General features: G+C 39.0%; 1 protein-coding gene across 6 annotated transcripts in view; it reads left to right on the forward strand.

Annotated features, from left to right (window-relative positions):
• Positions 1–810: 810 nt before the first annotated feature.
• The window catches only part of kdm4c (lysine (K)-specific demethylase 4C), a 41,670-nt gene continuing 15,452 nt past the window's right edge, over positions 811–27,028 (forward strand). For 4 of the 6 annotated variants that reach the window (XM_041784915.1, XM_041784920.1, XM_041784921.1 and 1 more), the window contains exons 1-17: positions 811–925; positions 2,708–2,874; positions 3,165–3,340; positions 4,146–4,260; positions 4,840–5,033; positions 11,403–11,452; positions 12,166–12,269; positions 12,523–12,660; positions 12,848–13,041; positions 13,410–13,639; positions 13,820–15,870; positions 15,971–16,082; positions 17,245–17,426; positions 19,711–19,954; positions 22,129–22,205; positions 23,887–23,942; positions 24,080–24,188. In XM_041784915.1, the coding sequence (XP_041640849.1) occupies positions 2,731–2,874; positions 3,165–3,340; positions 4,146–4,260; positions 4,840–5,033; positions 11,403–11,452; positions 12,166–12,269; positions 12,523–12,660; positions 12,848–13,041; positions 13,410–13,639; positions 13,820–15,870; positions 15,971–16,082; positions 17,245–17,426; positions 19,711–19,954; positions 22,129–22,205; positions 23,887–23,942; positions 24,080–24,188 (4,176 nt within the window). In that variant the 5' untranslated portion in view covers positions 811–925; positions 2,708–2,730. The remainder of the gene's footprint in view (positions 926–2,707; positions 2,875–3,164; positions 3,341–4,145; positions 4,261–4,839; positions 5,034–11,402; positions 11,453–12,165; positions 12,270–12,522; positions 12,661–12,847; positions 13,042–13,409; positions 13,640–13,819; positions 15,871–15,970; positions 16,083–17,244; positions 17,427–19,710; positions 19,955–22,128; positions 22,206–23,886; positions 23,943–24,079; positions 24,189–27,028) is intronic. The other 2 variants (XM_041784919.1, XM_041784916.1) reach the window with 2 other exon arrangements.

The following is a 27,028-nucleotide window of genomic DNA, read 5'->3' on the forward strand; positions in this document are numbered from 1 at the left end:
CCGTTAGTAGGGCGCTGACAGACCAAGTTATTAAAGGTAACTAAAACTAACTAAATAACGAAAATGTAAAAATCCTTGAAGTTAACTTAAACTACATAAAAACTACCCTTTCAATGATACGAAAACGAAACTGTGTGCTTGAAAAACTAAAATATAATAAAATTAAGGACAAGATATAGTTTTAAACGTCTTTTACAATTTCTTACTGACTGACATGTACACCCAAGCCTTGAGAGAGAAAACGGCCTGATTTTAGAAAAGAAGACTTCACACAATGGTTCGTTTGGTCTTGAGTTTTATTTAACCATAAAATTTGAGGAGTAGAGTATATTTGAATGTGTTTGAAAGTGTGTATATATACTGACATGGTCGCTTACGCTTGAATTTAATACAAAAAGTAAAACTGAATTAAAATAAAACTTATTAGAAATCCCAAACTGTCATATTCTGACAGACAGATTTAATAATTCATTATAAGCATTTAATCAACGGAAATGTTTCACTTTAAATCGTTTTTGGCATATAATGGGCAAAGCGTGTCATTTAAAAAACATAGACAAAGGTTAAAGAATTGGGGCAGATATAGCGACATTTTTATGTGCAAAATATAAACTTTTTATCATGCAATAAAATGAGCAGGCAGGCGCTTCTGTACCAACATTTGTGGCATTTCAGTTTACCACCTGAATCGCAGATCTCACTCTATCTGGATAGACTCCCTCAGTACACCACCAAGCTTGACACGCTCGTGCATGTTAGCACGTTGACAAATAGTTTAGCGTTCTGAAACGCCCCCTCTTTTCTACAAGGCACGAAGCTACGGCAGCAGCAACAGCAGTAGCAGCTAGAGCAGCTGTCATGTGAATCAGCTGGACGAACAAGGAAGGGGATAAACAACAAGACCGACCCGCATTTCTTTATCAAGGTAAAACACTGTGTACTTTCGTGGAAACAGCGAGTGATATACACGTGAAATGGGTGCATGGAAGCAACCATAGTACCGAGTGACTAGAAATCAATGTGCATTTCGTGACTCCTGTTCTCCTGAGTTAGCCAAGCTATCAACAGCTAACCGTTAGCGTTGCCAACCGAGTAAGTTGGCACGCGCTCGTGCCAATTTGTCTCGCGGGGTGTGCTTTGTTATTTATCGTCTGACTTTTATGGAACTTGCACAATACGAGCTGACATTGTTACCCTCAAACAAGTCTTAGACTCATTTGTTCTAAACAAAGTGACCCAGCGAAGAAGCTAGCCACGGCCCTGTCTGCAGCCACCTTGCGAGGGACATTTAAACCCCATTGACTCGTTCAGTAAGAAGTTAGCTAGCCTGTGGAAAGCTAGGCTAGCATGGTGGTGAAAGATGCCTTCCCTATCTTTACTACGAAGTTATCCCCTAAGTACTCACAACAACAGTCAATTAGCACCGCTTTTCCCTGTTAAAGTGTCTCATAAGTCTAATATGTCTATAAAAATAGGCGTACCTGAGAAGCTAGCAAGTTGCGCTATCTGTTAAGCCATTACTTTGCATCAAAACAAAACGTCTAGTAAGCTGGCTCTGTAGACAACAAAGATCAGCAGAGCGACGACGCTCGTGTAACGAAAGCGGAATTACAGTTAAGCTGAGATTTATTTGTCTTCAGTGGTAGCGAGCATTTATGTAGAAATAACAGGCCGAATATCACCGGCAAATTGGATGCTCCAACATGTTAACAAAGAGTATTGCTTTCAAAACAATGTGAGCCAACACTATAGCTTTCTTTGTCAATATCTCGATTTAGCCTGCATATGTCTGTTACATAATCGAGACGCACGCCATTGTGTTGTGGTTTGTAGTGTTGTAGCTTTGAAAGCGAAAAATCACAGCATCCTTCCTTTGGGCAGTGTGATCCTTTGTCTGGGTGTTCGGTAAAGTCAGAGTTGGGAGTGGGATGGGTGGATGGGACAAAATCTGAAAAGGGTTGTTGGCATCAGCAAGGATCAAAGGATCAAATCGACATTTGTTGATTCTATGGCTCCATCTAGTGGCGGAGCCGCCACTACTTCACAATCCGGATGTCTCTCATACACTCTTGGTCTCCTTGGTGCAGTTACAAAATATACACCTTAATTTGCATCTTAGGGTTCAGATTTTAAAATACAACTAACATTTCTTAACCAGTTTATTGAATTAGTATCTCCTAGATTAAAGGGATTCTTCAAAAATAAAATAGCACTCATACTTGTGAAATTATTGGGATTCAATTTATAGTCAGTTTATTACTGGAACTGGGCTAAAAAGGTGTTTGAGCTTTATGTGGTTTGCAACGGCTCCAGCCCTTATCTTGTAATTTATTTTGCAATTAAATTGTAGATTAAGTTCTGCATGAAATACACTGAATAACCCAGGGTTATCTAACCTTTACCTAACATTGTACATGAATTATACAATATGGTATGGTTAAGACACCTGCAACTGCAAGTATGACTAAGTAAAATAATAAAGAAATAAAAAAGAAATATTAATGACTAAGTAGGAAATGTAGGAAATGGGGGGGGGGGGGCAGTTAATGTTCCTGGCTTTTAGTTGTGTGTCTCTTCTCCGGTTAGCTCAGACCTGTTTCAGATTTTACAGTTATTTTTTAGAAAATGTGATTATTGATCCTAGCTTACCTCATATACACCACCATCATATTTGTATACATAATGTAAAATTTTTGTCCTTCCATAGGTTTGACTTGGTGAGGTGACAGGATGGCGGGAGCAGAGGTGTTCACCCCTGCAAACCCCACCTGCAAGATCATGACCTTCAGGCCAACCATGGAAGAGTTCAAGGATTTCAACCAGTACCTGGTTTACATGGAGTCTCAGGGAGCACATCGTGCAGGCCTGGCCAAGGTAGGTAGTCTCAACTCATCAAAAAAGTTTCGTTTTAACCCTAATGTAAATAACATTGTGTGGTTTTGATAAGTCTGAGAACCTTTTGATGAATTTGAGTGATGCACTTTGGATTTTTTTAAATTATTACACCATATGGGTCTACAGTTTGACATCTTCACAAAGTGTGATTACACATACTGTAATTTATAAGGAAAGCAGTTTTACAAAGTCAAAAGTAGACCATGGCATGTAGTTTTGAAATGTTGTTCCTGTTTAAGGAAATATTTCTTCCTCTTTTTGTCCCTCAGGTGATCCCTCCTAAAGGCTGGAAGCCCCGTCGTACCTATGACGACATAGACGATCTGATGATCGATGCTCCCATACAGCAGATGGTTGCCGGCCAATCAGGGCTCTTCACTCAATACAACATTCAGAAGAAGCCCCTTAGTGTGCAGGAGTTCAGACGATTGGCTAACAGTGACATGTGAGTATGCAATAATGTATATAACTTAGTAGTTTAGAGCGATTTAATGAATATATATATTAGCGCAGTGGTTCTCACATAGTGTGGCAAGACACACTGGTGGTACCTCAGGCCAAGTCTAGGTGTGCCTTGGGAATTTGTACACCCATACATTACAACTACAACTATACAATGACTGAAGATACTATAACAAGTTTAAAAATGGACATGATATGGTGTGCCTTGAGATTTTGGCTCGATCTCAGGTGTGCCTTTGGCAAGGAAGTTAGAAAACCCCTTTATTAGAGGAAAGGGAAAATGACTTGCGCTTAGTGTTTTGCATTCACATAAAAAATGTTTTTGGGAGCTGGCAAAGAAATAAGATAGGTGTTTTTTCAACCATAATATTTACAGTTTTTACCATTCTTAAATCTACTAATGTTTTTGTTGAGACTGATGAATAACTTTCCATAAATAACAATTTAATAGAAACAAAGGCATACCTATCAACTTCATTATGAATATGTGCATGTGTAACTTGTGCATGTTTAACTTAAAGTACTTAATAAATCTGGAGAATGGTATTACAGGTGATACTTGAATTATATCAGCTGGAAAGAATATTATTTTAAAAAAGTACACATGGGCTCTAGGTAATTAACCTGCTTTAAAACAGTGTTTGTAAATGGTAGAAGGGCAGAAAATGGAAAGTAACTGTTATACTTAATTTATTAGACTTCAGAGCTGTAGCTTGGTTGAGTCTGCTTTTCACTGGCTTAGATCAATCTCATTAATATTACCACTGTAATGCCTCTTTTCTCAACAGGTACTGTACACCCCGCTACCTGAACTATGAAGATCTTGAGAGAAAATACTGGAAGAACCTCACCTTTGTCTCGCCAATATATGGTGCTGATGTCAGTGGCAGCTTGTATGATGAGGTAAAATGACTTTGTTCTTCCTGTGTTGCATTTTCTCAATTTGTGTTTCTCTGTTTACAGACATTTGCTAATTTCTGCCTTATGTTATTCAATCGCTGTGATCAGTCTACTTAGGCTTTGGCTTAGTTTTAACTCCTCTGTCATTAAGAGGAGTAATCTAGTATATCAGCTTGGTATTAAAACATTTAAAGAATGTATTAATTTTCCTTTTGGACCCAAACAAAAATGGTTAAGAAATGTGTTTGAAAACAGGAATAAATTGACTGCAAGCAACTTATACCTGAAACACGTTGGTTTTAAATCTTAAATATCTTAAATCTTACATTATCATTCAGGTGAGTCAGACTGTTTCTTTGTTTTGTTTTTAACAGTAATTAGCACTGTTTCAGAGTGCACAAGAAGACCTGCATTAAAGTCAGTGAAGCAGAGTGATTTGTGTTGGTACATTAGCTTCAGGATCCTTGAACAAACAATCCTCCCCTTAAACTTGAGCTAATTTGACAACCAAATAAACCTCATTAATCTACCGTACTAATCAAATGTCTAAAGCTTTCTTAACTGATGCTTTTGATCTCCAAGGATGTGGAGGAGTGGAACATCGGCCACTTGAACTCTATTTTGGATGTAATCGAGGAAGACAGCGGTGTTTCCATCCAGGGCGTTAACACTCCATATCTATACTTTGGTATGTGGAAGACATCTTTCTCCTGGCACACTGAAGATATGGACCTGTACAGCATCAACTACCTGCACTTTGGAGAGCCCAAGTCCTGGTGAGTGTAGAGAAGAGACAGAGGCACATATGGGGAAAATGAACAATGCAAACCGGTATGAATATGCCACAGAACATGACCCTTCGGCATCTGTGAATACATGTGAGTGAATGGGTGTGAATGGTGTGAATGGATGGGAGTGACCTGCGGTGCAAAAGCGCTTTGAGTAGTCTAACGACTAAAGCATTGCACAAGCTCAGGTCTGTTTACCATATACTTTACAAATTCAGGCCTGTCAATTAAATTTTATTTGTCTTGCTTTTTTTCCACAAAATAATGTAGCACAAACACTTTACATACAAACAAAGAGATAAAAAAGAAAATGCCACATGACCTCAGCTCACCCCATCCATCAACTACACATAACAATCCAATTGTTAAGTACACGTTAAATGAGGAAACACAGGAGGTTAGGTTAACTTAAAATGTTATATTAATTTAAATTAGATTAACTTAAATAGCTTTAAAATATGCTAAAACTCTAAAAATACAAGGTATAAAAAAAGATGACTCAGTAAAATATATTAATAAAACACTTGAAATTATCACATTGTTCCATAAACACCAAGGCTAAGATGTTAATTATCATTGTAATCCTTTTTCACTTTTTGGGATGCTCATGTTGTACGATTAATGCCCCCTTTTAACTTTCACAAGATGCTAATCATCCTTGTTTCTATGCATACCATTTAGCAACTGATGCAAGGTACCTACAGCCATCTGAACTTCTTGAATGTCCTGTTCCAGTGACATTCCTACTTTTCCTGCTTCTCCTTGGACTGAAATGTTCCATATGTGATGTGAATTTAGGTAAAAGCTTTCCTAAGTTAAGATAAATTATTTTTTTATCCATGGTGTCTCTACTCTTGTAAATGTGATTTATTTCTGATCATGCGGTAGTGACAATATAAGGAAAACATCACAATATTTTCAGAGTCTTTTCACAGTCAATATCCACATTTGCTCCGCAGCTATAAAATCTATCTAGAGCAGTCCCCATTCAGAAGCTTGTCCTGTTTGATTTTCATGGATCGGATGTAAATGGGGAATTACACACAATTTCATAGCTTTCTTTTGATTGACTCAGCCATTCTTTTGCTTATGGCCCTAGGGTTTTGTTCCCTTAGTGCTTTTTATGCACACTAAGGAGGAGGTTACCTGCAATAAGTGACTATACTCTTGAGAATCCAAATACTGGTGAGAATAGGAAATATAAAAATGACTGAGCTGTAGGGATTAGACTACAGATTGAAAGAAATGAAGTTTTGGAGTTCTGCAAAGGCTCAAGCATATGATTTGATTACTTAAAGTAGATGCCAGCACGTGCACAGTAGAGCAAAAACAATGTGAAGTAAATGTGATGCCTTGTCATTCTTTTTTTTGGGATACAGCACATTTTTGAGTCATATTTTAAGGCATTAAAATAAAATAAATTTTACAGAAAAGTTAAAATAGTTGATATTTGACTTGAACCAGAATCCCCTTACATTGATCAGCAACAGCTTTACAATCTCATCACCCAACAACAATTGCTGTGCGTCAGCTTATCGCTAGCGTTGGACCAAAACCTTGTATCTCAAAATCTACACTTTTCAGGGAATGAAAAAAATGCTGTACTTTTCAATTAATTTAACACTGAATGGTCATAGTCAGCATCTTTTTGACACTTTTTTTGATTGGTTAAAATTGGTTAAAAGCAACTGACAAGTGTAAAGGGTGACCAATAGCACTGATTTATCAAAAAAGGAAATTAAAACCATGAAAAATGGAGATACAAGGTTTGGGCTCTTATAGATGGTGTATGGACATGGCCATAAATTTCTTTGTAATTCAGGTGAAGCCAGAGGTTAATGGTGAATGACTTCAGGCAAGATTTTGTTTCTTGTTGTGGTGTTTCTGCCTGGAACATAAAAGCTGTAATCTCTTTATTTAAAATATCCTAGAGTAGTAAAGACAGTGGCTTTACTCATGCTACTTCAGTGCATGAAGAAAGCACATTATTAGGGCTGAAAGGTGTTTGCCTCTACAATCTGAAATGCTGATATTTGGGGAGCAGGTGGCCTAGTGGTTAAAGGCGCTCCCCATGTATGCGGGCAGCCCGGGTTCGAATCTGGCCTGAGTCCCTTTACCGCTCGTCTGTCCCCGACTCTTGAACCTGCTTCCGACTCTATCCACTGTCCTCCCCCATCTAATAAGGGCACAAAAATGGCCCAAAAAATAAATCTAAAAAAACAAAAAAGCTGATATTTACAAATTAATTTTAGCCAGTGCCAATATTGATACTGTTTTTGTAATGTACTGAAATGCACCCATTTAAAAATTGTTAATGACGGTGATGCAGAAATCCATTCCGTGCCAGAAATTTTACTGTTGACAGCACTGATACTGGTTTACTGCCCAGTGTCCACCACTGGATTTCAATACTGTTGGCTGCTTTTTAGTGTGTTTGTTGGATATAGTGGTCTTGTCAATTCTGTAATGAGACACACTTTGACCACTCAGCTGCGTGTCTTTGATTGAGATGTTGACAGAAGTTTGTCATGCTCCTTCCTTTAGCTGTCACAGTTTTTAAACAAATATTGCAGTGGGCTGTGGTTTGTTCATGGTCAGAAACTGCAAACCCAAACCAGTTCCAAACAGCTGATGAAAACATACAGTTCTTATAGGACATAACTCAGGATTTGCGCTGGTAGCCATGCTGTTGTGTGTGTGACTCTGTGGTAAGGGAGGAGGAGAGTGTAAACTACGTGTGCCCAAGGGGGAAGAAAAAGGAGCCACCGAAAATCTAGATTTTTTATTTTTTAAGTCATCCAAAACAAAAAAGTTAAATTAATCGAAAAAAAATTAATATATCGCACAGGCCTAATATCAACCATGGGAATGAAACGGATAAGGGAAGAAATTTGTAGCCTATTCACAGGTCATTATGGAGACTGAATAAGAGGGTGCTGTATGAAGATCTCTGTCAGGATGGGTCCAGAGTGATTTTAAAGGAGTGACAGAGCCACAGGCTTGCAATACAAAACAATTTGCCACATTCTATGAATTTTTGCAGTGAATAAAAATGCGACAGACTCAGTGTGCAAGGTTTGAGTGTGTGACGTTTTCTGGATTATGGATAAAGAAAAAGAAGAATCTGAAAATAATGGAATGTGTGTGAAGACCTTAAGACTTCAGTCCTTAAAACACACTTTAATGTTTAAGGAATGATGAATAATTAAAAAGATTTCTGCTGATGTAGGTCTCTTGATCCAGCCTAAAATTCCATGGACTTATTTGTTGTCATACGGCCAATATCTACATCTGATTGAGGCAGTTTTAAAGATACATTTTTGGGCATTTCATGCCTTTATTTATAGAGGAGAACAGTGCAGAGTCAGAAACTAGGATGAGAGAGTTGGGGAGAGACGTGTGGTAAAGTAGCCACAGGCCCTACTTGAACCCACTCTGCCAGCAGTGTGGGGTGAGCCTTAACCACTAGGCCATCTATGCTCCTATATAGGCAGTTTTACAATATATCAGTTGTAGGTATTGGCAGAAACCTTCATATCTGCTGATATTATCGTGCATCTCTACAAATTTTAATAATATTCAGTTTCTGTAGACATGGTTGGGAGGGTAATGATTCTACTTTGTATGTATCACTAAAATGAAGCAGTGTGCCCTTTATTGTTGGTGTTCCTAATATTTTGCCCTTTCCTTTTATGTTATTAATAGAGTCTGTAGATATTAGGGGCACTTTTGAATACAGTGCACTTCTGTACATCACCATCACCATTTACTACAAGATCATTAGTAAATATGAAGTTTAATGAACATCTCTGACCATGACTGAAAATTAATAATGCGGACTGAAAATAGATTTTATAGTAAACATGGCACATATAACAGAGTTGTTGAATTGGATTGTATGATAAAGCACAAGTGGTTAAAAATGTTATTGTTGATGCTGTGTGGTCATGTTGTTCAAGTAACCATGATTTCAGGTTTTTATACCTAGATCCATCCAATATTGCCTTTTTTATGCTGTCAAACTGTTTCCTTTGAATTTAAAAGAAAAGGTTTTTTGACAACATAACTCTGCATTAGACACTGCTTACAATAAAGCAATGTGCAGGTATTTAAGCTCTCCCATTCTTCAAGACAAAAGGAGCCTTGCTTTAAGAAGTTACAGGGTTAATGATGAAGTGGAAGATGAGATGAAGAATGCAGGTAGATCAAAATAGAGTTTGCTTTTTATTTCTTTGTCAGCTCGGCTTGCTCCATTTCTCTCTGCCTCTTGCCCTGGAGGGAGTTCTGCTCATTAGAGCAGTGAGCCCTGCAACCCCCACAGGGATCAGTGTCACCGCCAGACAGTCGCACACACACAGAAACACACAGACTCACATACTCATAGAGAGCAATCTAATGCACCAAGTACCTGCACACATGCATATCCTTATCAACTAGCACACACACACACTCTCACTCACTCTCTGATATACACCCTTTCATCTTACTGCTTTTTTGACATCTCGTCCCTGGAGGGGAGCAGCTTAAAGATGCACCTCTTCTCAATCCCCTCCAACTCCCCATGTCACCTCTACCTGAGTTTGCCTCTCCCTCTCACCCTGTCTCTCACTGCTCTGTTAAGATGACAGGTGATATGACGATAGAAATGCCACAAACCTGAGGGCGGATGGTGCGAGTCAGATGGAATGCCTAGTCAAACCTTGAGGGAATCCTGTCACACTGCCTGGGTGTCTAGTTTGGAACTTTGGGAATAGTTTTCATTTCAGATTGCATCAGAACTGTGACAGAGGAAAAAAACCTGAATGTTGTCAAATTTAAATTTTATAAAGTTTATCACTGAACAGAAATAGGAAATTCTTTTGTAGCCATAATATAGACCAAAATAGGATGCATACCCCACATAGTACCTGCATAAACCAATATTATAAAGCTTCATTGCTTTTTTTCAAAATCTTATCGAAGTACATGGTACATGCTCAAATTCTGATGATTTTAGAAATCCCTAAATATACTTTTGCTTGAGTATTTTTCTACTACGTTTTACTTTTTACTACTTTTTTACTACTAGATTTGATCAAACCTATTTTAACGGGATGTCAAAGAGGAATAGTGGTATTTCTTTCAACCAGAATGCAGCGTTTCCCACAGAATGGCACTGTATTTTGGTGGTAGGGATGGCACTCTGTAGGTTTGATCTCTTTAATTTCTGCTATTAAGAAAGTATTCATTAACATTATGTTGTATAAAGGCAACAAAATAACATTATTGATGTTTTGAAACAAGAACAAAACAGTATTGGCAGCAATACTGGAATATTGGCATCTATCTAATTAAAGATGAAAAGTTGAGGAAAAAATGTTAAATCTCAATTAGTAATGCACAATACTGGATTTTTGCAGATATCCGACATGCCAAAATCTACAAACTGATTTTAGCCGATACCAATATGATACCAATATTTAAATATGGTTCAGACCTTAAACTTCTGCCCTTAAAAACAATTTGAAATCTGTTAATGAACAAATAAACCACTTTGCTCCTGCAACCGCTAGGCACCTGACAACCTGGGCTGGGCTCGGGGATCTCTGTTTAAAACAAATTTCAGTCCTTAAAACTCATTTTAAAGTGTAAGTAATGATGATTTTTAAAGAAAGACTTAAGCTGTCATAAATATTGGTAGAAATTTTCATAGCTGCCGATACCAACATCATACCGATAGTATTGTGAATCCTTAATACCACTCTGAGCTTTTTTGGGAGGGGTGTCTCATTATTGCCCAGAAGGTGATACAGACTTCTAAAAAAAAGATAAAATTGTCAGCAAATACTTGAATGCCTGTAAATATAATGTGAAAGACTGGGGTGTTTTTTGGAGGTGGGGTGGGTGGGGGTGTTTGTTTTTTTTCTACTCATCATTGTAAGTTAGCTTTAAAGAAAAAAGTAAGCTTGTAGGACTTGATGTTTTAAAAAGCTGTAAGCTCAAGGTTACCATAATATTGCAGAGCTGAAAGTTTTCTTTAATGATTCTACTGCTTGAGTTGATATTGGGAATCTATCAACTCTCTCTTCTGGCCAATTTTGACTGAGCTACACAGTCAATTTAGTCATGTCTTCAATAAGGAATAACACAATTTCTCTGTTTTCTAATCTGCATCAGTAGTATTACACTTGAACATTGCATTTATTCATTCATTCACCACTTGATGGCAGTCTTGTATTTGCTAAGACTGCCCTCAAAAACTTGTCTGCAACAGTCAGTGTTTGCTACAGTCTATAATGAACAATACATGCGCAGAATTTCATTTGCACTGTCAAAAATAATTCTGTCTGCTTGATATCTATCTGTTGTCTCTAACAGGTACGCCATCCCCCCTGAGCATGGGAAGAGACTGGAGCGTCTGGCTACAGGTAAAGGAATAATTTATTTTCTCTTTGTATTCTCTGTATAAAAGGAGGCGCAAGAAGTAATTGAATAATTATTAAATTATGATAGCAGCATACAGAATCAGGTCTGCATTAAACAACAAAGCACAGCACATAATAAATAATAAACCCAGCAATGAGAGGGCACAAGAGGTAACAGTTCAGTCAAAGATGCAGAGTGTGAATGAGTGCTGACTACCTGTACGAACTGATTTAAACGGGTAAATGTTCAAATGTATTTACAAACCAACCCCATGCTATGTGGTGTTACAAGACTCAGTTAACTCATACAAATGATTGCATTCTTGTTTTCATGACTGTAAATTGAAGATATTATTTTAAAAGTTAGCATACTTATTCTTCAACTTAACCAGTGAAAACCACAAACACCAGTGAAGAACAGTTGCTTTCTATTACAGACTGATAATCCTGTAATAAAGATGCCTATATATATTTTATATGTTAATAAAGTATTGTTAAGACAGCTGTAAGGTATAAACAAAAATCTACCATCATCACACATTCTCTCAATTTATATTTTTTCCCCTTCTATGTTCTAAGTAATTTTGAGGTAAATATTTCTGTCTTGGTAGTTTAAACTTTTGTGCTTCTCTAAACTAGGGTGTGGCCTTTTCTTTTCTATGGATAGCTTAAACCTTTTGTTAAGGGAATTCATGTGTATATGTATGTTTTGTCAGGCTTCTTTCCCAACAGCTTCAAGGGCTGTGAAGCTTTTCTTCGTCACAAGATGACTCTAATCTCCCCCTCCATACTGAAGAAGTATGGCATTCCCTTTGATAAGGTAGGCACTCAGACACGCAAAGAAAACTCTGTCCTCTTCTTCTTGCCATTCTCTCTCCTTTCATTTACCAACTTTCTAAAAAACAGATTGTCTCACCATGTTAATTAGCAATGCTTGTTTTAACTGCAGAAATCTCCAGTGGCTTTCTGAATCACATTTTCCTTTTCTGTTTACTTTGTTTGCTAATTTTGAAAACCAGAAAGAGCTCAGTGTTTTGTCCCTCATCTGCTTTTTTTCTTTCCTAAATTTTCAGATTACTCAGGAAGCTGGAGAGTTCATGATAACCTTCCCCTATGGCTACCATGCTGGTTTTAATCATGGCTTTAACTGTGCTGAATCCACCAACTTTGCCACTGTGCGCTGGATAGACTATGGCAAAGTGGCCACACAGGTACAAGCTATTAAAAACAAATCTGTGCATTATTTATTGTTTGACATTTTAAATTTAGCTAATCTCAGGTAAGAAATGTTCACAATGTACCAAATTAAGATAAGTAGATTGCCATTTTTGGGGCCTCTTTCTGTCTTTAGAAGCAAAAAAAAACAATTGTCCTCTTTCTTTTCTTTCGGTCATCCAGTGCACGTGTAGCAGGGACATGGTAAAGATATCCATGGAACCCTTTGTGAAACTTTTTCAACCTGACCGCTACCCTAACTGGATGCTGGGAAAAGATTCTACACCTATTGACCACACGCATGCCACTCCTAGCACAACACCGGAGCTGCAGAGCTGGTTACAGAGGAGGCGTAAGACCAAGCCTACTAATAAAGGGTACTGTTTTCATACTCAGACAGTGTTTCTTGTGTTTCCTATGCCATACTCTTTTATAGAGTAGTCTACTGCAGCAGGCACTGCAACTGTTGAGTTCTTTGTGTGTGTGTGTGGGTGTGTGTGTGTGTGTCTGGGGGGGGGCATTATGAGCTGCAGCATTATGAGCTGCATGTGATTGGGATGATAAACTTAAGACTTTGTGCTTGTGGTGGTAGCTTTGGTGCTACCATGTGGCTAGAAAAAATTGTCAGCTGTAAAAGCCAATTGCCCTTGTCTCCTAAGTCACAAAACTGTACGATTGCTTGTCAATGCTTAATGGCTGTAATCAGGTTCAGTCTTCTTTGATCGCTCTTGCTCTCTCCTTACAGCAGCAGCCACTCTCGTATGCGCTCCAAGCGTCTGAGAACCACAGAAGAGCCTGTTGGTCTTGATGGCAGCTCAACATTGAACAGCAGCAAGAGGAAAGGCCTGGGTGGTCCACTTGGGCCCAAGGTTCGAAGGTCTGTGTCAGGAACAACCTGCAAAGAAGACGAGAAAGAGAAGAAGAAAGAAGCTGCAACAAAGCACAACCAGAATCACAACGCTTTTCAGCTACCTGGTGAGAGACTGAGTCATAGTACTTTAAGCTCAAAAGTGCACCTGCTGGCTTTTTAGTAAGTGTTTCTGTGTGAGAGAGTTGTCTATATGCCTTCTTCTTATATTTGAAAAGATCTCTAACAGGTTTTTTCCCTCTCTTCTTGATTTTTTTCCACATCATCCATCCTTCTAACCCTTACAGGTCCTTGCAGACAGATGTGTGTGGTCAAGGTGAATCGTGTAGAAAGCAATAGTTTGGGCTTTTCCACCAAGGGCCTTTCCCATAACTCTCCCAGCAGCACCTTTCCCTCTTCTGCCTCACCACTTAACAGTGACCTTAAGGCAAAGACAGACACTTGCATTGACCCTAAACACCTCTCAGAGTCAGGGGTCACCAGCAGGACTCCTGAAGGACTTAGACAATGGCCTGAGGCTACCCAGATGCGTCCTAGTATTAATGAGTCAAGGTGTCCCTCTCCTGAACCACAAGACCTCTCAACCCTTCAGGACAGCTCTATCAGGGCGCCTCCCCTTGAGGCAAACGTACTCAGCTCACCTTCCCACACAACAAGCACTGCAGCTGAGATGAGCTTGTGTCCTCCTGACTGTGAGGCTAAGATGCATGGTTCCGCATGTAGAGAAGACACTTTAAGCCTAGAGCCAAACACAGAGAGCAGCATGGATGCTGGTTCTGAGAACACTAACGACGCTGCTAAAGCAGAGAAAATGGAGAAAGCTGCTGATCCAAAAAATTTCAATCCACACTTCAATGCAGAAGCACTTTATGATGTAAAAACTGAGCCAATAGATGGAGGCAGTCACTTTTCATGTGTTTCTTTGTCCCCTTCAGGACACAATTGCAGTTCAGAAAATAGCAGCCCTGAGGACAATCTTTTCCCTCCTCTGCTACAGAGGAATGCAGTGGATATGCCACGACTCACTCCAGAGCCAGTTGATAAGGTTGGAATCTGCCCTTTGCCACCTGTACTGACACAGGAGATGCCCTCTCTCACCCCAGCTCATGATGGGCTAACTGATGTCCCAAAATCTAGAATGTGCAGCAACCAGGTTGCACCTGTGCTTCAACGGGAGACGCCAACTGGCTGCCTGCCCTCACATGGAGCCAAACAGGATAAGAGAGAAACAGACTTAATGATTGCAAAAGAGCGTCTTGCTGTAAAACTATCCAACAACTGGCATTCAGATTCTCCTTATAATTGTGAAGGGGCAGCAGTGTCTGTTTCAGAAGGAAAGACAGCTCATTTAACCATCAATGCAATGTGCAAAATAACATCTGGTGATGTCCATGAAATGCCAATTGCTGCAGAAAAGGATCATACCAAGCTGGAAAATATAACTACTGGACAGACTGAGGCTCCCCATCGCCAGCTAGTTCAAAGCAATTCATCTCACACAGAGCAGCAATACAGCTTAACAGAGTTAGCAAATAAATACAACTCGAAGGACCTAGTACAAAGAGACAGTGTATCGAGTCTGTGCAGTGCTGGTTCCCTTTTAACTGGTTCCTCTAACAATAATCCCGCAGCCCCTTCCCCTCCAGTATGCACTCTGAATGATAGTCACTCAGCATCACAGCTCCACCACAACACGGCATATTCCTCCTCTCTTTGTGCTTCCCAGAACTCATACTTAGAATCCAAACCTTTCTCCAGCAGCATATGGAAAAACTTCAATTCCCAGAGTCCTGCAGTGCTCATCCAGAGTCTAAACCCAGAACTCCCTCCTGACTTCACCCACGACACCCTACCTTACACCATGTGGACTGAGCCTCAGTGCAAAGAGGTCACTGACCTGGATGACCCACAACAAGACCTCCGGGAGTCAGATAACCTAGAAGACGAGACGGGGCCACTTACCTGGGCCCAGCTGGAGCCAACCTCCCTGGTTTCTGTTGGTGCTGTTGAGCCCATGGGAATTTGTGGAGATTATGAACTCCACAGAGGGGAGGCAGAGGGGTCTGAGGCACTTTCCTTGTGCAGGGAGCTGGAGAGACAAAGAGATACAGAGGAAAGTCTACACTCAGGTGCTTCTGTTTCACCTCTTGAGATGGGTGAAGGAGAACAGGATGGAGTTTCTGATATGGAAGAAGGGGGGTCTGATGGTGAGGAGGTGGAGCAGCAAAGTAATACCAAGGAAGATACTAGTAGTGACTCCTCTGATGAAGAAGAAGAAAATAATACTAGTAACTACGAGTGTGACGAATTAGGCCTGGAACCTGGAGAGGTCTGTGCTGTGAGTGCTTCCATTATATTGCACACATTCAGTTTTATGCTTAAGTATTTATACAAAATAACTTGCACTCTAATGTTTTTTATTGATGCTTGTTCACTAGTACCCAGCGCTGTCAGTGAAGAGGACCTCTAAGAGCTGGCGTCACCCACTCAGAAAACCAACTGCACGGGCAGTACCTACCGCTGTCAAACAACAAGCTGCCAGTGATGATGGTGGGCACCTGCACACATACAGCACACACAAAGTTCATTCAAAAGCAAACAACTCAGTTGAGACCCAAAAAGACATTTATTGTGCCTTTTGCACACATAGTAAGCCATGAGCCATGCTTATTTTAATAAAAACCCTGGGACATTTCCTGTTCTGGTTGGGGCTGCATAATGGGTGGAATAAGACCAGAAACTATGATTCTTTGACTTTTTCTCCCTGAATTGCAGTGAACCAGATTACACATGCCATAACTCAGATCTTTCTTTTGAGTACCAAAATCTGATGTAAACATCCTTTAAACCATGACTTCATTGTTGAAAGGTAACAGCCAGGAAAAAAAATGACCTTAGAAGAATTGAGGGTTTTAAGTTAATGGACTTCACACCAAACTTTTAAGTATTAAGCAATGCCCAGTAATGTTTGTGTTCCCCTGCTGTGTGGCTTTACAACAACTGAACCGTTCCACTCTGCGGTCACAACTTCCTCCCCCAATTTTTCACATTTTATGTCCCCCCAATATGATTCCTCTGACGTCAATGCACCCATAAAGCAAACAGATTTAACTCTCAGGCCTACCACAGTAAAATTAGCTGGTGATAGATTCTCTTTTTTGTTTTCATGGTTTGTGCAGAGCAGGAGGAGAGGGCTCTCAGTTAGCAACTACTAATGCAATATACACACAGTCACATTCATCATATTCATGGTTGTAACAAAAAAGGATGAATAATTCAGCAGCCATTTGGCTGTTTGTCCCTGAATGAGAAATGACCAGGAAATGTCCATGGCTGCCATAAGCCTGTTTTATGATGATGACAGCTCTTTATCATTTTGGCTAATTTAATAAGCAGACAGGGTTCTATTTATCGAATATGTTTTCAAGTCACTGGAGGAAACTGTCCCCACTCTGGATGAACCCGATCCGACTAAACAACAGAGCTATTAATACTGCTGATCTTAATTGTGGAATAGACGCATGCTTCATATTCATTCATATTCATTCATATCAAGTAACATAATAACTTCAGACTCAGAAAAGGCTTAATTCATAGATCGCTAAGTTTTGCACTCTGTATGGAGTGAACCATCTGGGCTATAGTGAAACAGGCACCAGTTGAAAAGATAAGTGATTGCAAGGTTATAAGGCTTTGTTCTGTCTCCACTCAGAGCCCACTGAAGCAGCCTTGGCTGAGGAGGAGGAGCAGGAGATGGAAGCATGGGCAAAACCACTTGTTTACCTATGGCAGAACAAAAAGAGCTGCTTCACAGCGGAGAGGGAGTACAATGCTCATGCAGCCACAATGCAGCCATTCTGTGCTGTGTGCACACTCTTCATGCCCTATTATCAGGTAAAGTCAAATCATATCCTGTACCATCTGATAGGTCTTTTCACTGAATATGCATTACTACCATGAGTGATTGTATGTATTCCAGACTCATTCATAAACGCACTTTAAGATATGACCCAACCTCAGTACAACAGAGTCAATACAGACAGACCTGAAGCTTATGTTAAGCATAATTTATTCTTTTGATTGGGGGGGTGATTCCTAGTTAAACTGCTCTGGTTGGACACTTTGATACTATTTAAGCAAATAACTGTTTTTCACCCAACCACCTAACTCCTAATTTAATGCAGACTTCGAAGTCCTTTCTTTTTTAAAGCTCCATTAGTTATCAGAGATCTTATATGAGATCTGTTAAAAGATAAGAGAAACTCTTTTATCCACAGGAGGGAGCCAAAATCAACACAAACTCAAAGTTCCTCACAAGATCTTTAAAGCCGAGGTCATACTGGAAGATTGTTGGACTGCTGCATTGGCCACTTTGTCAGATTAGACGGTCACAGAGCCATAGATTGTGCTGTGACTTAACTGACAGACATGACAGACTACACAGAGAAACATAATCAGTCACTACACCATTGGAAGAAAGTAGGTCTGGGCTAGACTACACGTGGAAAAAGGCTCAAACATACTGTTTTCTCTGTGCTGTACTGCATTTGTTTGTTGTGCCTCTGTGGTCCATCATAGATTTCATTGTCAGAGCTTGACAGGCTTATTTTTCCTCTGTTTCACTGAGTGTCCTTGGGGTCTTTAAAAAGTATTGAAATTTGATTGATCAAATTATCCAAAATTAAGGCTTTTAGAAAGTATTAAAAAGTCATAAATGCAACCATATGAGGTCTTCAATTTTGTTTCCTTCATTTTTTTTAAAAAAAGAAGTTAAAATCTGCATAGACTTATGGAAATTAATACAGTAAATTAAACTGAGCTTAAACTGAGCAATGGATAATCAGCTGCAACAGTAAATTGACTATAAACACAATAATGCTTCAAAATCAGAAAATTAAAAAATGAGAAATATTTTAAGCATGCTGTAGTGGTCATTTATAGCTTGTTTTATTTTTTAAACAAATGTGTGCTGTTCTACCTCTTAGCTTTAACTATCATTCAAAACTCCTAAAAAAGTACATCTACATTGTTGTTCAGCTACTTCTGGGCCGCTTAAATGAAAAAAAAAAGACCTGACATTCAGCATCGTCATGTCAGCATTTTTTTGTATTAGTCAAATCTAAAATGTTCCAAGGTGCCTAATTTGCATACTACAATAAGAAATACGACCAACATTTTGTTTTCTTTGTACAGAGCCCATGTAACTGTTGTTAATGTAACACGTTAGAAAATGCGAAGATGCAGTAGAGTCTTAAAATGTATGAAAAGAGACCTGAAAAAGATCTTATAAAGTATTACATTCAATCTCAGTTTTTCTGTATATACCCTGTCTCACTGTTGAATTTCACAGCACCAACTTTGTCATTCTTCTTTATCTTTGCCATGTTTTTTTTTTTTGTATGCATTTTTGACTGCTGCGTGTGCAGAGCACTCTGTGCTCTTATTGGTCAACGTCACTGATGTCATGGAACAAAACCTAACATGCATCTGTCCCCTATAGAAGTTTGTGAATTTTCTTAGACACGTTCTTGATTGTTATTCAATATGACACGGGATGAAATGATGGAATTTTGGGGCTCACTGGTCATGAATCTCTATGACTCTCTAGTCATAGTGGTAAAAATGTGTTGTCTGGCCTCAGCTGAAGTACTATAAAAATAAGAATTTATCTTACTGTATTCTTCCAAGTTTTTCAAATGGAGATTTTTACCGAGTTTTATCCTGCTATGTTAGAAAAACACATAATTAGTTGACTCATCTCTTGAATTCATGTTAGTGGTGTTTTTAGTGCTCACAATGGTCTTCCAAGGCCTGCCTGATTTGATATCAACAGCACAGAGCTGCATGCTTAGGAGACCAGACCTTTTCTTTATGTGAAAGCATTGCTTCATTGACATTCAGGGAGCTATAAATAGTTTGCAAATGTTTGTGGTAATAATAGAATTACAACTAAACAATTACTGGCAAATTATACCTATAATATCCCTATAAAGAAGCCTGTTGGTGATGAGTGTCACATGGTTTTCCTGCTGCTTTTTGATGTCTTTAACTCACTGAGCCTCAGCTAAGTGCCGTTAACTGCCCCAGGCCAAAAGAAGGGAGGGTATATGTGCTACTTAGCTTTCTCTGTAAAGGTTTTAAGACTAACAGGAAAAACTCAAACATGTTCTCCTTTAAGGGTGAAGACAAAGCTGAGGAAAATACACCTATCGCAGCAGAGGATTGCACCAAATCTCCCTTTCCAATGGAAGGCCCCACACGTCTCTGCAGAGGTCTAAGGAGGACGAAGCCCCTGGTCCCAGAGATCTGCTTTTCTTTCCGGGAGCAGAACTGCCCCCCAACTCCCACTAACCCTCTGCTGCAGGAAGATGGCACCTCCCCTCTCCTCTGCTGCCAAGGCTGTTGCCTGCAAGTCCATGCAAGTATGTACAGAAGAGGAGAGTAGGAGTGCTTGTATGAGAGAGAGAGGGAGAGTCTGGTGCATCCTAAGGTGAATAGTGGTGTTGAAAGTATAGTTTATAGCTCCTCAAAGTTCATCACCTACCTCAGCCACCACATTGTTTGTTTCTACATGTTGTGCTTGTCTGTCTGATGCCACCACGAGAGGTTCAGTGGGTTTATGTCCTGACTCACTCCATTTCAATGTTCCAGCCCCCTCTATTTCCCTCACTCCCCCTCTCTTTGTGGTTTGGAGTATTTTATTTCCCTCGTCAGCCCAATGAGGGTGAATCCTCTGCCTCCACCACATACACTTCCTGTCTCAAAGCCCCGAGTCCATGTATTGAGCCCTCACACACTCTTAAAAAAACCCCTGGAGCCTCTTTGTTCCACAGGACACACAGACATGATGCACTGTGCTTTTGCTCAATCCTTCATTCACACGCTTTAACGACCCTAGATCTCTTTCCCAATCTGTACTCATTTTGCCAGTATCTCAAGGTTTCAGCCAGTCTTCTACAGAAACAGTCAAACTTTTTCAGAAACTCGCACACTGTCCCAAATTCACAGCTTTAAAATGACGTTACTTCTTCTCCCATTAGTTTCAGTCCCTCAGACTTTCTCACCACTAGTGTTGATCACACATAATTATTCACCCCAGAGTGACATTGTGTCACATATGCACTACCCATGTACTTACTTGCCTTGCGTGAGTGAGTGGAAATACGGTAGAGGGGGAGTAGATGATGAAGTGTGCGTCATTTGACACTGATGAAAAAGCCACAAGTTTAGTTCTGAGACCCAACAATAAGTACAAGTTGATGTTTCCTTCCCTCTGTTCTGTTATTTGAACTTGGGAACGGAAAGAGAGGTGAGCTTAGATTTTATCTTTGGTTTGGTGATGGATTGTTGAGGAAAAGAATGGAGCCATACAGGCATAGACAGATTCTGAGTGTTTCTTAAAACAAAATTTCCCCCAGCTTATGTTTCTAAAACCTCCAACCAATGGATGTTAACCAGCTGCTAGCTTTGAAAAGAATTGCATTTATCTAACTTCTAAATTCAAAAACATTTTCAACAAGAGGCCACCAGGATTTGTTTTTCTTTTATGAAACATTTATGCTACTCTGCTGCTACAATGACACTGAGCGAAAATATTCATAAAAACAACATTTACAAAAAATGCCTGTTGTTTTTCTTACCACGTTGTGTTTTTCAGTGTCTGTCAGGAATGTCATACGGGTTACAAAGGGCTAGATGCACAAGTGTCTGAAGTGAAAGCACAATGTCATGCCAGTGCAAGCCTGGCTGTCATGCAAAGCGGTCTTTGATACGAGGCTGAACCCATAAACAAATGCATTTATAAACAAACATGCATAGAAGTAGTTCTTTGGATCGTGTTGTCTGCATTTCTTGCTCAACCACAACCATCCCCTTATACACACGCTCACACTCAAAACTACCATGGACTTCTCCATTTCCCCTTAGCCTGCAATTCTTTTCAGTTCTGCATCTTTCTGTAAAAATATCTGGGGAAACAATGTGTATGTAGTGTTTTTTCTGTTCTCTGTATCCGATGATGGATTTGGCATCTGTTGTCAAGTTGGCTGTTATCTGTCAGTGGTTCACTGATATCATGCCATAAAGCAGCTCAGCAATATTTGAGTGAGAGTGAGAATCTTTTATTTTTCAATAATTTCTGATTAACTTGAGTTTCATGACATGGATGATAACAAAAATGAAACAAAACAGGAAGAAAACGGTACAGATAATCATAAAAGAAAGAGAAATTGGTAACAAGAACACAGTGAGTATCATTAATGCATGAAAACACAATTACATCAGATCTGTGCTGAATCAGACCAGTACATCCTGACAAGGTGAGTTTGCTTACTTTTAACATAGACTTTGTAAAACTATTCCAGTGCTTCCAAACATCCTTTCACATGAAATTATTGCCATTTTTTCTTCTCTCCGCTTTTCAGTAAAGGTGTGTATAGTTCTTTCCAACATCTTGGAACTAACCAAGCATGTTATTAAGCTAGTCTTTGATAGTTTAAGAGAATATTTAGCAGTACACATTCAAACAAAAGGAGACATAGAAGGTTGGTTCTTCGCTTCAAAGATATTCATTTCCATCTATTCTATCCTCCTTTAGGTTGCTACGGTGTTGCTGCAGATGACGTCAGCGAACAGTGGTCATGTGACCGCTGTACAGAAGGAAGCTTTACAGCGGTAAGACCTTTTTTTCTCCTTTCATTATGTCATGATAAGCTCATTACATGAAAGTGAAACCTGTTGGAAAACTTATCTTCAAAAAAATCTTCACTTACTCATGCACCAGTATCAGCATTTAATGTTTATCATAGTGGGTCCATGTTGGAGGGCACACTAGACCAATTTACCCTGTATTATGCTGAGTCATGGTCATTCTGTCCCCCAGTGCCTGCACTGCTCCAAGCCCAAGCAGGCTTGAGCATGGTTACCTCTTGTACACACATCGCCATTTTCTAATTCAACATGTGTGGCTTCTTTATGCAGGGGTGGAAAGAAGACACGACTATTGTACGATCGTTGTACTCAAGAAAAAAGTGCAGTTATTCTGGTAAAAATGTACTTAAGTAAAAGTACTGGTCTATAAGTCTACTCAAGTAAAAGTAAAAAAATATTTCATTTGAAATTTAGTTTAAGTACTGGGTAGATACCGGAGAGTTCTAAAGAGTAAGATCTTCATTTATTGGCTCTAAGGATAGACTCTTCTCGACTGTTGTCCCCAGTGGTAGAGTCTCCCAACTACTGCTGACTTGCACTGTCCTGCTCTACTTCTGGGGTTTTGTGCCCAGCATGTGGTACTTTGGTCACTATTTGTTGGTGAAAACAATTTAATTTATGACATAGGTTAATTATTGGTTATTTAATTGCTGATGTTTATCATAAGAAAGCTCCTATGCACCATATGCATTGTCTGCATCTGATTGGACTTGAAGTGCATTGTGGCATTTAATGATGAAGAGATCTTTGCTTGGGTTGCACTTACACTCAGATGTATGTTTCTTTGGACAAAAGCGTCCATCAAATGATGTTGAAACATTGTAACAGTTGCATGGGAATATGGACCTTCAACCAGGTTGTTCAGGTATAGTCACATCTCTAAGATAAAGTATAATTCAACAGCTGTTGCAATGTGATATTATTCTCTTGCAATTATTTACTTTCCACCTCTGGTAGCATGGTCTTGGAGTCAGAACAATGAAGAAAAATACAGAGAACATGGCTGCAATTTTACTTACTTTTTTACTTATTTTTGTGTCGTTTTGGTCAGATACAGCCCTCTAGTCTTCTGGATGTCTCAATTATGCAAGGCAGCACACTAATAAGGTTAAAGTAGCCTCAGGCCACACCTGAACTTGGGCTGCCTGCATGGCATTGATCACTCATACTGGACAAACAAACTGAACTTTGGAGGTCAAACATGCTTGTGCATGATATGAGTTGCCTAGTGTTGGTGAGCCCTTAATTATGTAATGAATAAGGGCAATATTTTAGACAATTGATCACCTTTGTTTTCAACCAGAGATGTTATTATTCTTCATGGTTTTTAAATGAAAGACATTTTTTTTTCTAATTATAACCATTCCTCATACAGAGAAAATGCAGAAGATGCATCTTATCAGTGGCAGCATTAATTTTTGTTGATAACTTTGCTTTACTGCTGTAGAGAACATTTTGCAAAAGATATACATTGCAGTGAAGTTTATCCACTTTTTCTGAGGGTTTGTTTTTATCCAATCAAGTTTAACACAAAAGCATCTGCAGTATTTATAGTTTAAATGTAGGCATGTGTAAAGGTATTATTGACAAGGAAATAAAGTTGTCTCAATCTCTAACTCACTTGTCTCTGTTACTGTTTTGTTAGGAATGCTGTCTCTGTAACCTCAGAGGTGGAGCTCTGAAAAAAACCCAGAACGACAAGTGAGACATCCTTTTGTTCAGTGATTATCTCTGCATACTCATCTCTGATCTCCAGAGCTCAGACAAATGAATTGTCTCTACATCATAATCTTCATAATATATTCATTTTTTTGCTGTATGCATGTGTATGTATATAGATGGGCCCACATTATGTGTGCAGTAGCACTACCAGAGGCGAGGTTTAGCAACGAAGCCAAGAGAGGTCCCATTGACACCAGTAGGATCCCGATGCAGCGGTATAAACTGGTGAGGACCCACACACACACACACACACACCCACACACAGGGATGCAGCACTGGAATTCCCCAGGTCCTTGAGGACCGGCTCGGTCTAATTAATGAAGTGTTCACAGTTCTAATTAACAATGTGAGACGAACATGCCCGCAATCAAAGCTAGATAATTAACCACTGGTGGGTGGGAGTGGGGGTTTGTGTGTGTAGTACTGTCTGTGTGTGGGTGTTTTGCTCTACATGTGTGGTTGTGTGTCTGCCTGCCTGCCCGTGTGTTTTTGCATGCATTAGTGCATCTATTTTCTGTGGGTATGAGTGTTTGCTTAATGAGAGAGCTGGAGTATGTCTCAGCAGACCTGACATGTTTCCACTATAGTTAGCTCTTTGCTGCAGGCGCCATGATAGCTCAGCAGAAAGCAAAGTATGGAAGAGGTGCATCCTGGTGCAAGATGGGTAACAGAGATAAATGCTGCCGGCTCATTACACTGCTTAAATTATTGTCTCAAAAAGAAGTTGCGTGATTGAAAAATATCCTTTCTCTCCCCTTGTTCAACACCATCTAATGCTTAAATTTTATAAACAATAAAATCCCAGCACTCATAAAGTGGACCATAATCCTGTTAGAGGTAAGAAACATTTACCAGATTATAGCAACATTATCAAATTTGATTTATAAAGTTGTGCTTCATGGTGGTTTCAGCATTTTAACAGAAATGTCATACTCAACCATAAAGTAACCAACATATCTAAGCCTAACCATGAGCATTTAACTGTAAACACAAAATGGATCCTGCATGGGACACTAACTTCTTGGACACTGTGACAGTATGCACTGTGTGTTTAAAGAGTTGTGGTTCATATCTACTGATACCACACTCATATTAAGCTTATTTAGATAATAGTACAAAAACCACAAAGTCACTATCCATCTCCTTGAGCCTTAATTCAAGCAATATGAAAATCATAGTCAAGACTTCATAAAAGCCCCAGAAATTCCCAATAAAAGCCAAAGTGACTCTGTGTGTGCAATGATCTATATCCCTTTTGATGGATAATAGTACTTCCTTAACAAGTTTGTCAAAGTGTTTTTTTCTGATACCACAGATTACACTTCTAGGAAAGCAGCTGAAGGCACATTCTTTGATAATCATGTGGGATTTTATTACAAAAGGTTCGTTCCTTTGGTCCATCCAAAGATGTATTTGAACTGACGATATATCTTCAACTGCAATCATCTGACTCACCCTAATGTGATGACATTAAATCTCTGTGTTCCTTTTTTACTAATTAACTTGCTGACACAAGCTCTGTGGATGGGCCCATGTTTTATCTGATGACAAGACAAATGTGTCCCTTTTAAAGAAACCTCTTTGAGTTTTTATGAAAGTTAAATATAACAGAAAAGTATGCATTTAAAGGATTTACAGTTTTACACATTGCTTAGACGTATCTTAAAACCGTCCTCCCTTTTCTGTAAACTATACACACGAAATGCAATTTTCAAACTGCATTCAAAAATATCTGATACCTCTAGAATCAAGCAATCACATCAGAGAAGTTCTATCTGTTTGGACCAAACAATATTTCTATCATACATACAGCAGTAAAATTTAAATCACTATTGAGCAGGCAGTACACATTATATCATTAAATAAAAGACAAAGTGGTCAGGCATTTTCCAGGAAAAGGCTTTATTTTTGAGGCATTAGTAACTAAGTTCGCAAGTAAGTCAAGTTAATAACAATAAAGGATTCAATTACTGGAAATGCTTTTACATTTAGAAGAGGAAATATTCAAGTTTAAAAGAAAAAAATCTCTTGCACACCTGGACATGTAAGTGCAAAGGACATAAGTCGGGATGTTACAATTAGAGTTTCTAAGGTTTTTACACTTTTAAAGTAACGCAATTAAATAAAACTTGTATTAAAAGTCTAACTGTGCAACGTTAACAAGTGTGTAATTTGAGTTTGACGTTAAACTACTCAGTTTGAAAATAAATGTGACAAAACACAAATTCAACCTAAAAAGAGCATATGCTTTATAAAGGAAATAGGGTTTTTTCTTCTGGATAATCAAGATTAATCAGTATAATTTTTTTTAAATTTCTTATTGAATTTGTTCCACAAATTGTTGCATAAATGTTCACAAGAAATCACTGACTGTTTGCTTGCAAACTGTAGTATACATTTTTCTCAGATCAGGTCTTAAAAGGTCTTAAATTTGATAATCTAAAGTGTGTAGAAACCCTGAACTCAGCTGCACTACCTTCCATTGACACTAAGCAAAATAAAAGTTGATTCTAAAACCTTTTGAATATTTAAAGTTACTCTCTTGTTTGTTTCCACAATGCCTTTCTGAACATGTGTCCAGAGATATCATTTTTGTGATGGGATTGCTTCAATGTATACAGCTTTTTGTGCTTTGCATATTGGGCACCGTGGAAGAAGAAAAGTTTTAACAGCCACACCATCTTGGTCAGTTTGAAAGACAAGGCTAAAATATGCTTTGTAAATAGTCGTCCCCGGGTGTGGGCAAATGTGGCTTTGGAAGCAAATAGGACAAAAAGTAGTTTGTTGAAGCTAAAATACAGCAGTAATACACCTATGATCAAATAAGAGACCCCACTTCCCCCCTTTTGCACCCAACTGTAGTGATTTATGGTGCTTAACTAGCCAAAGGTTGCTCCATTATCGTATATGAACCTCAGACCATGTATTATACTCCATTTAAATAGGGATCCTTAACTTAATTTGTTTCAGCTTAGTACAATTATGCATGGTTTACCCTTTCTCTTATGCTCCCTTCATCATTTGTTAGTTTGCTCTGTGAGCCACGTGTTTTGAAGCTCGCATTG

This window comes from Cheilinus undulatus, linkage group 4, assembly GCF_018320785.1.
Source record: "Cheilinus undulatus linkage group 4, ASM1832078v1, whole genome shotgun sequence".
NCBI classification, from domain to species: domain Eukaryota; kingdom Metazoa; phylum Chordata; class Actinopteri; order Labriformes; family Labridae; genus Cheilinus; species Cheilinus undulatus.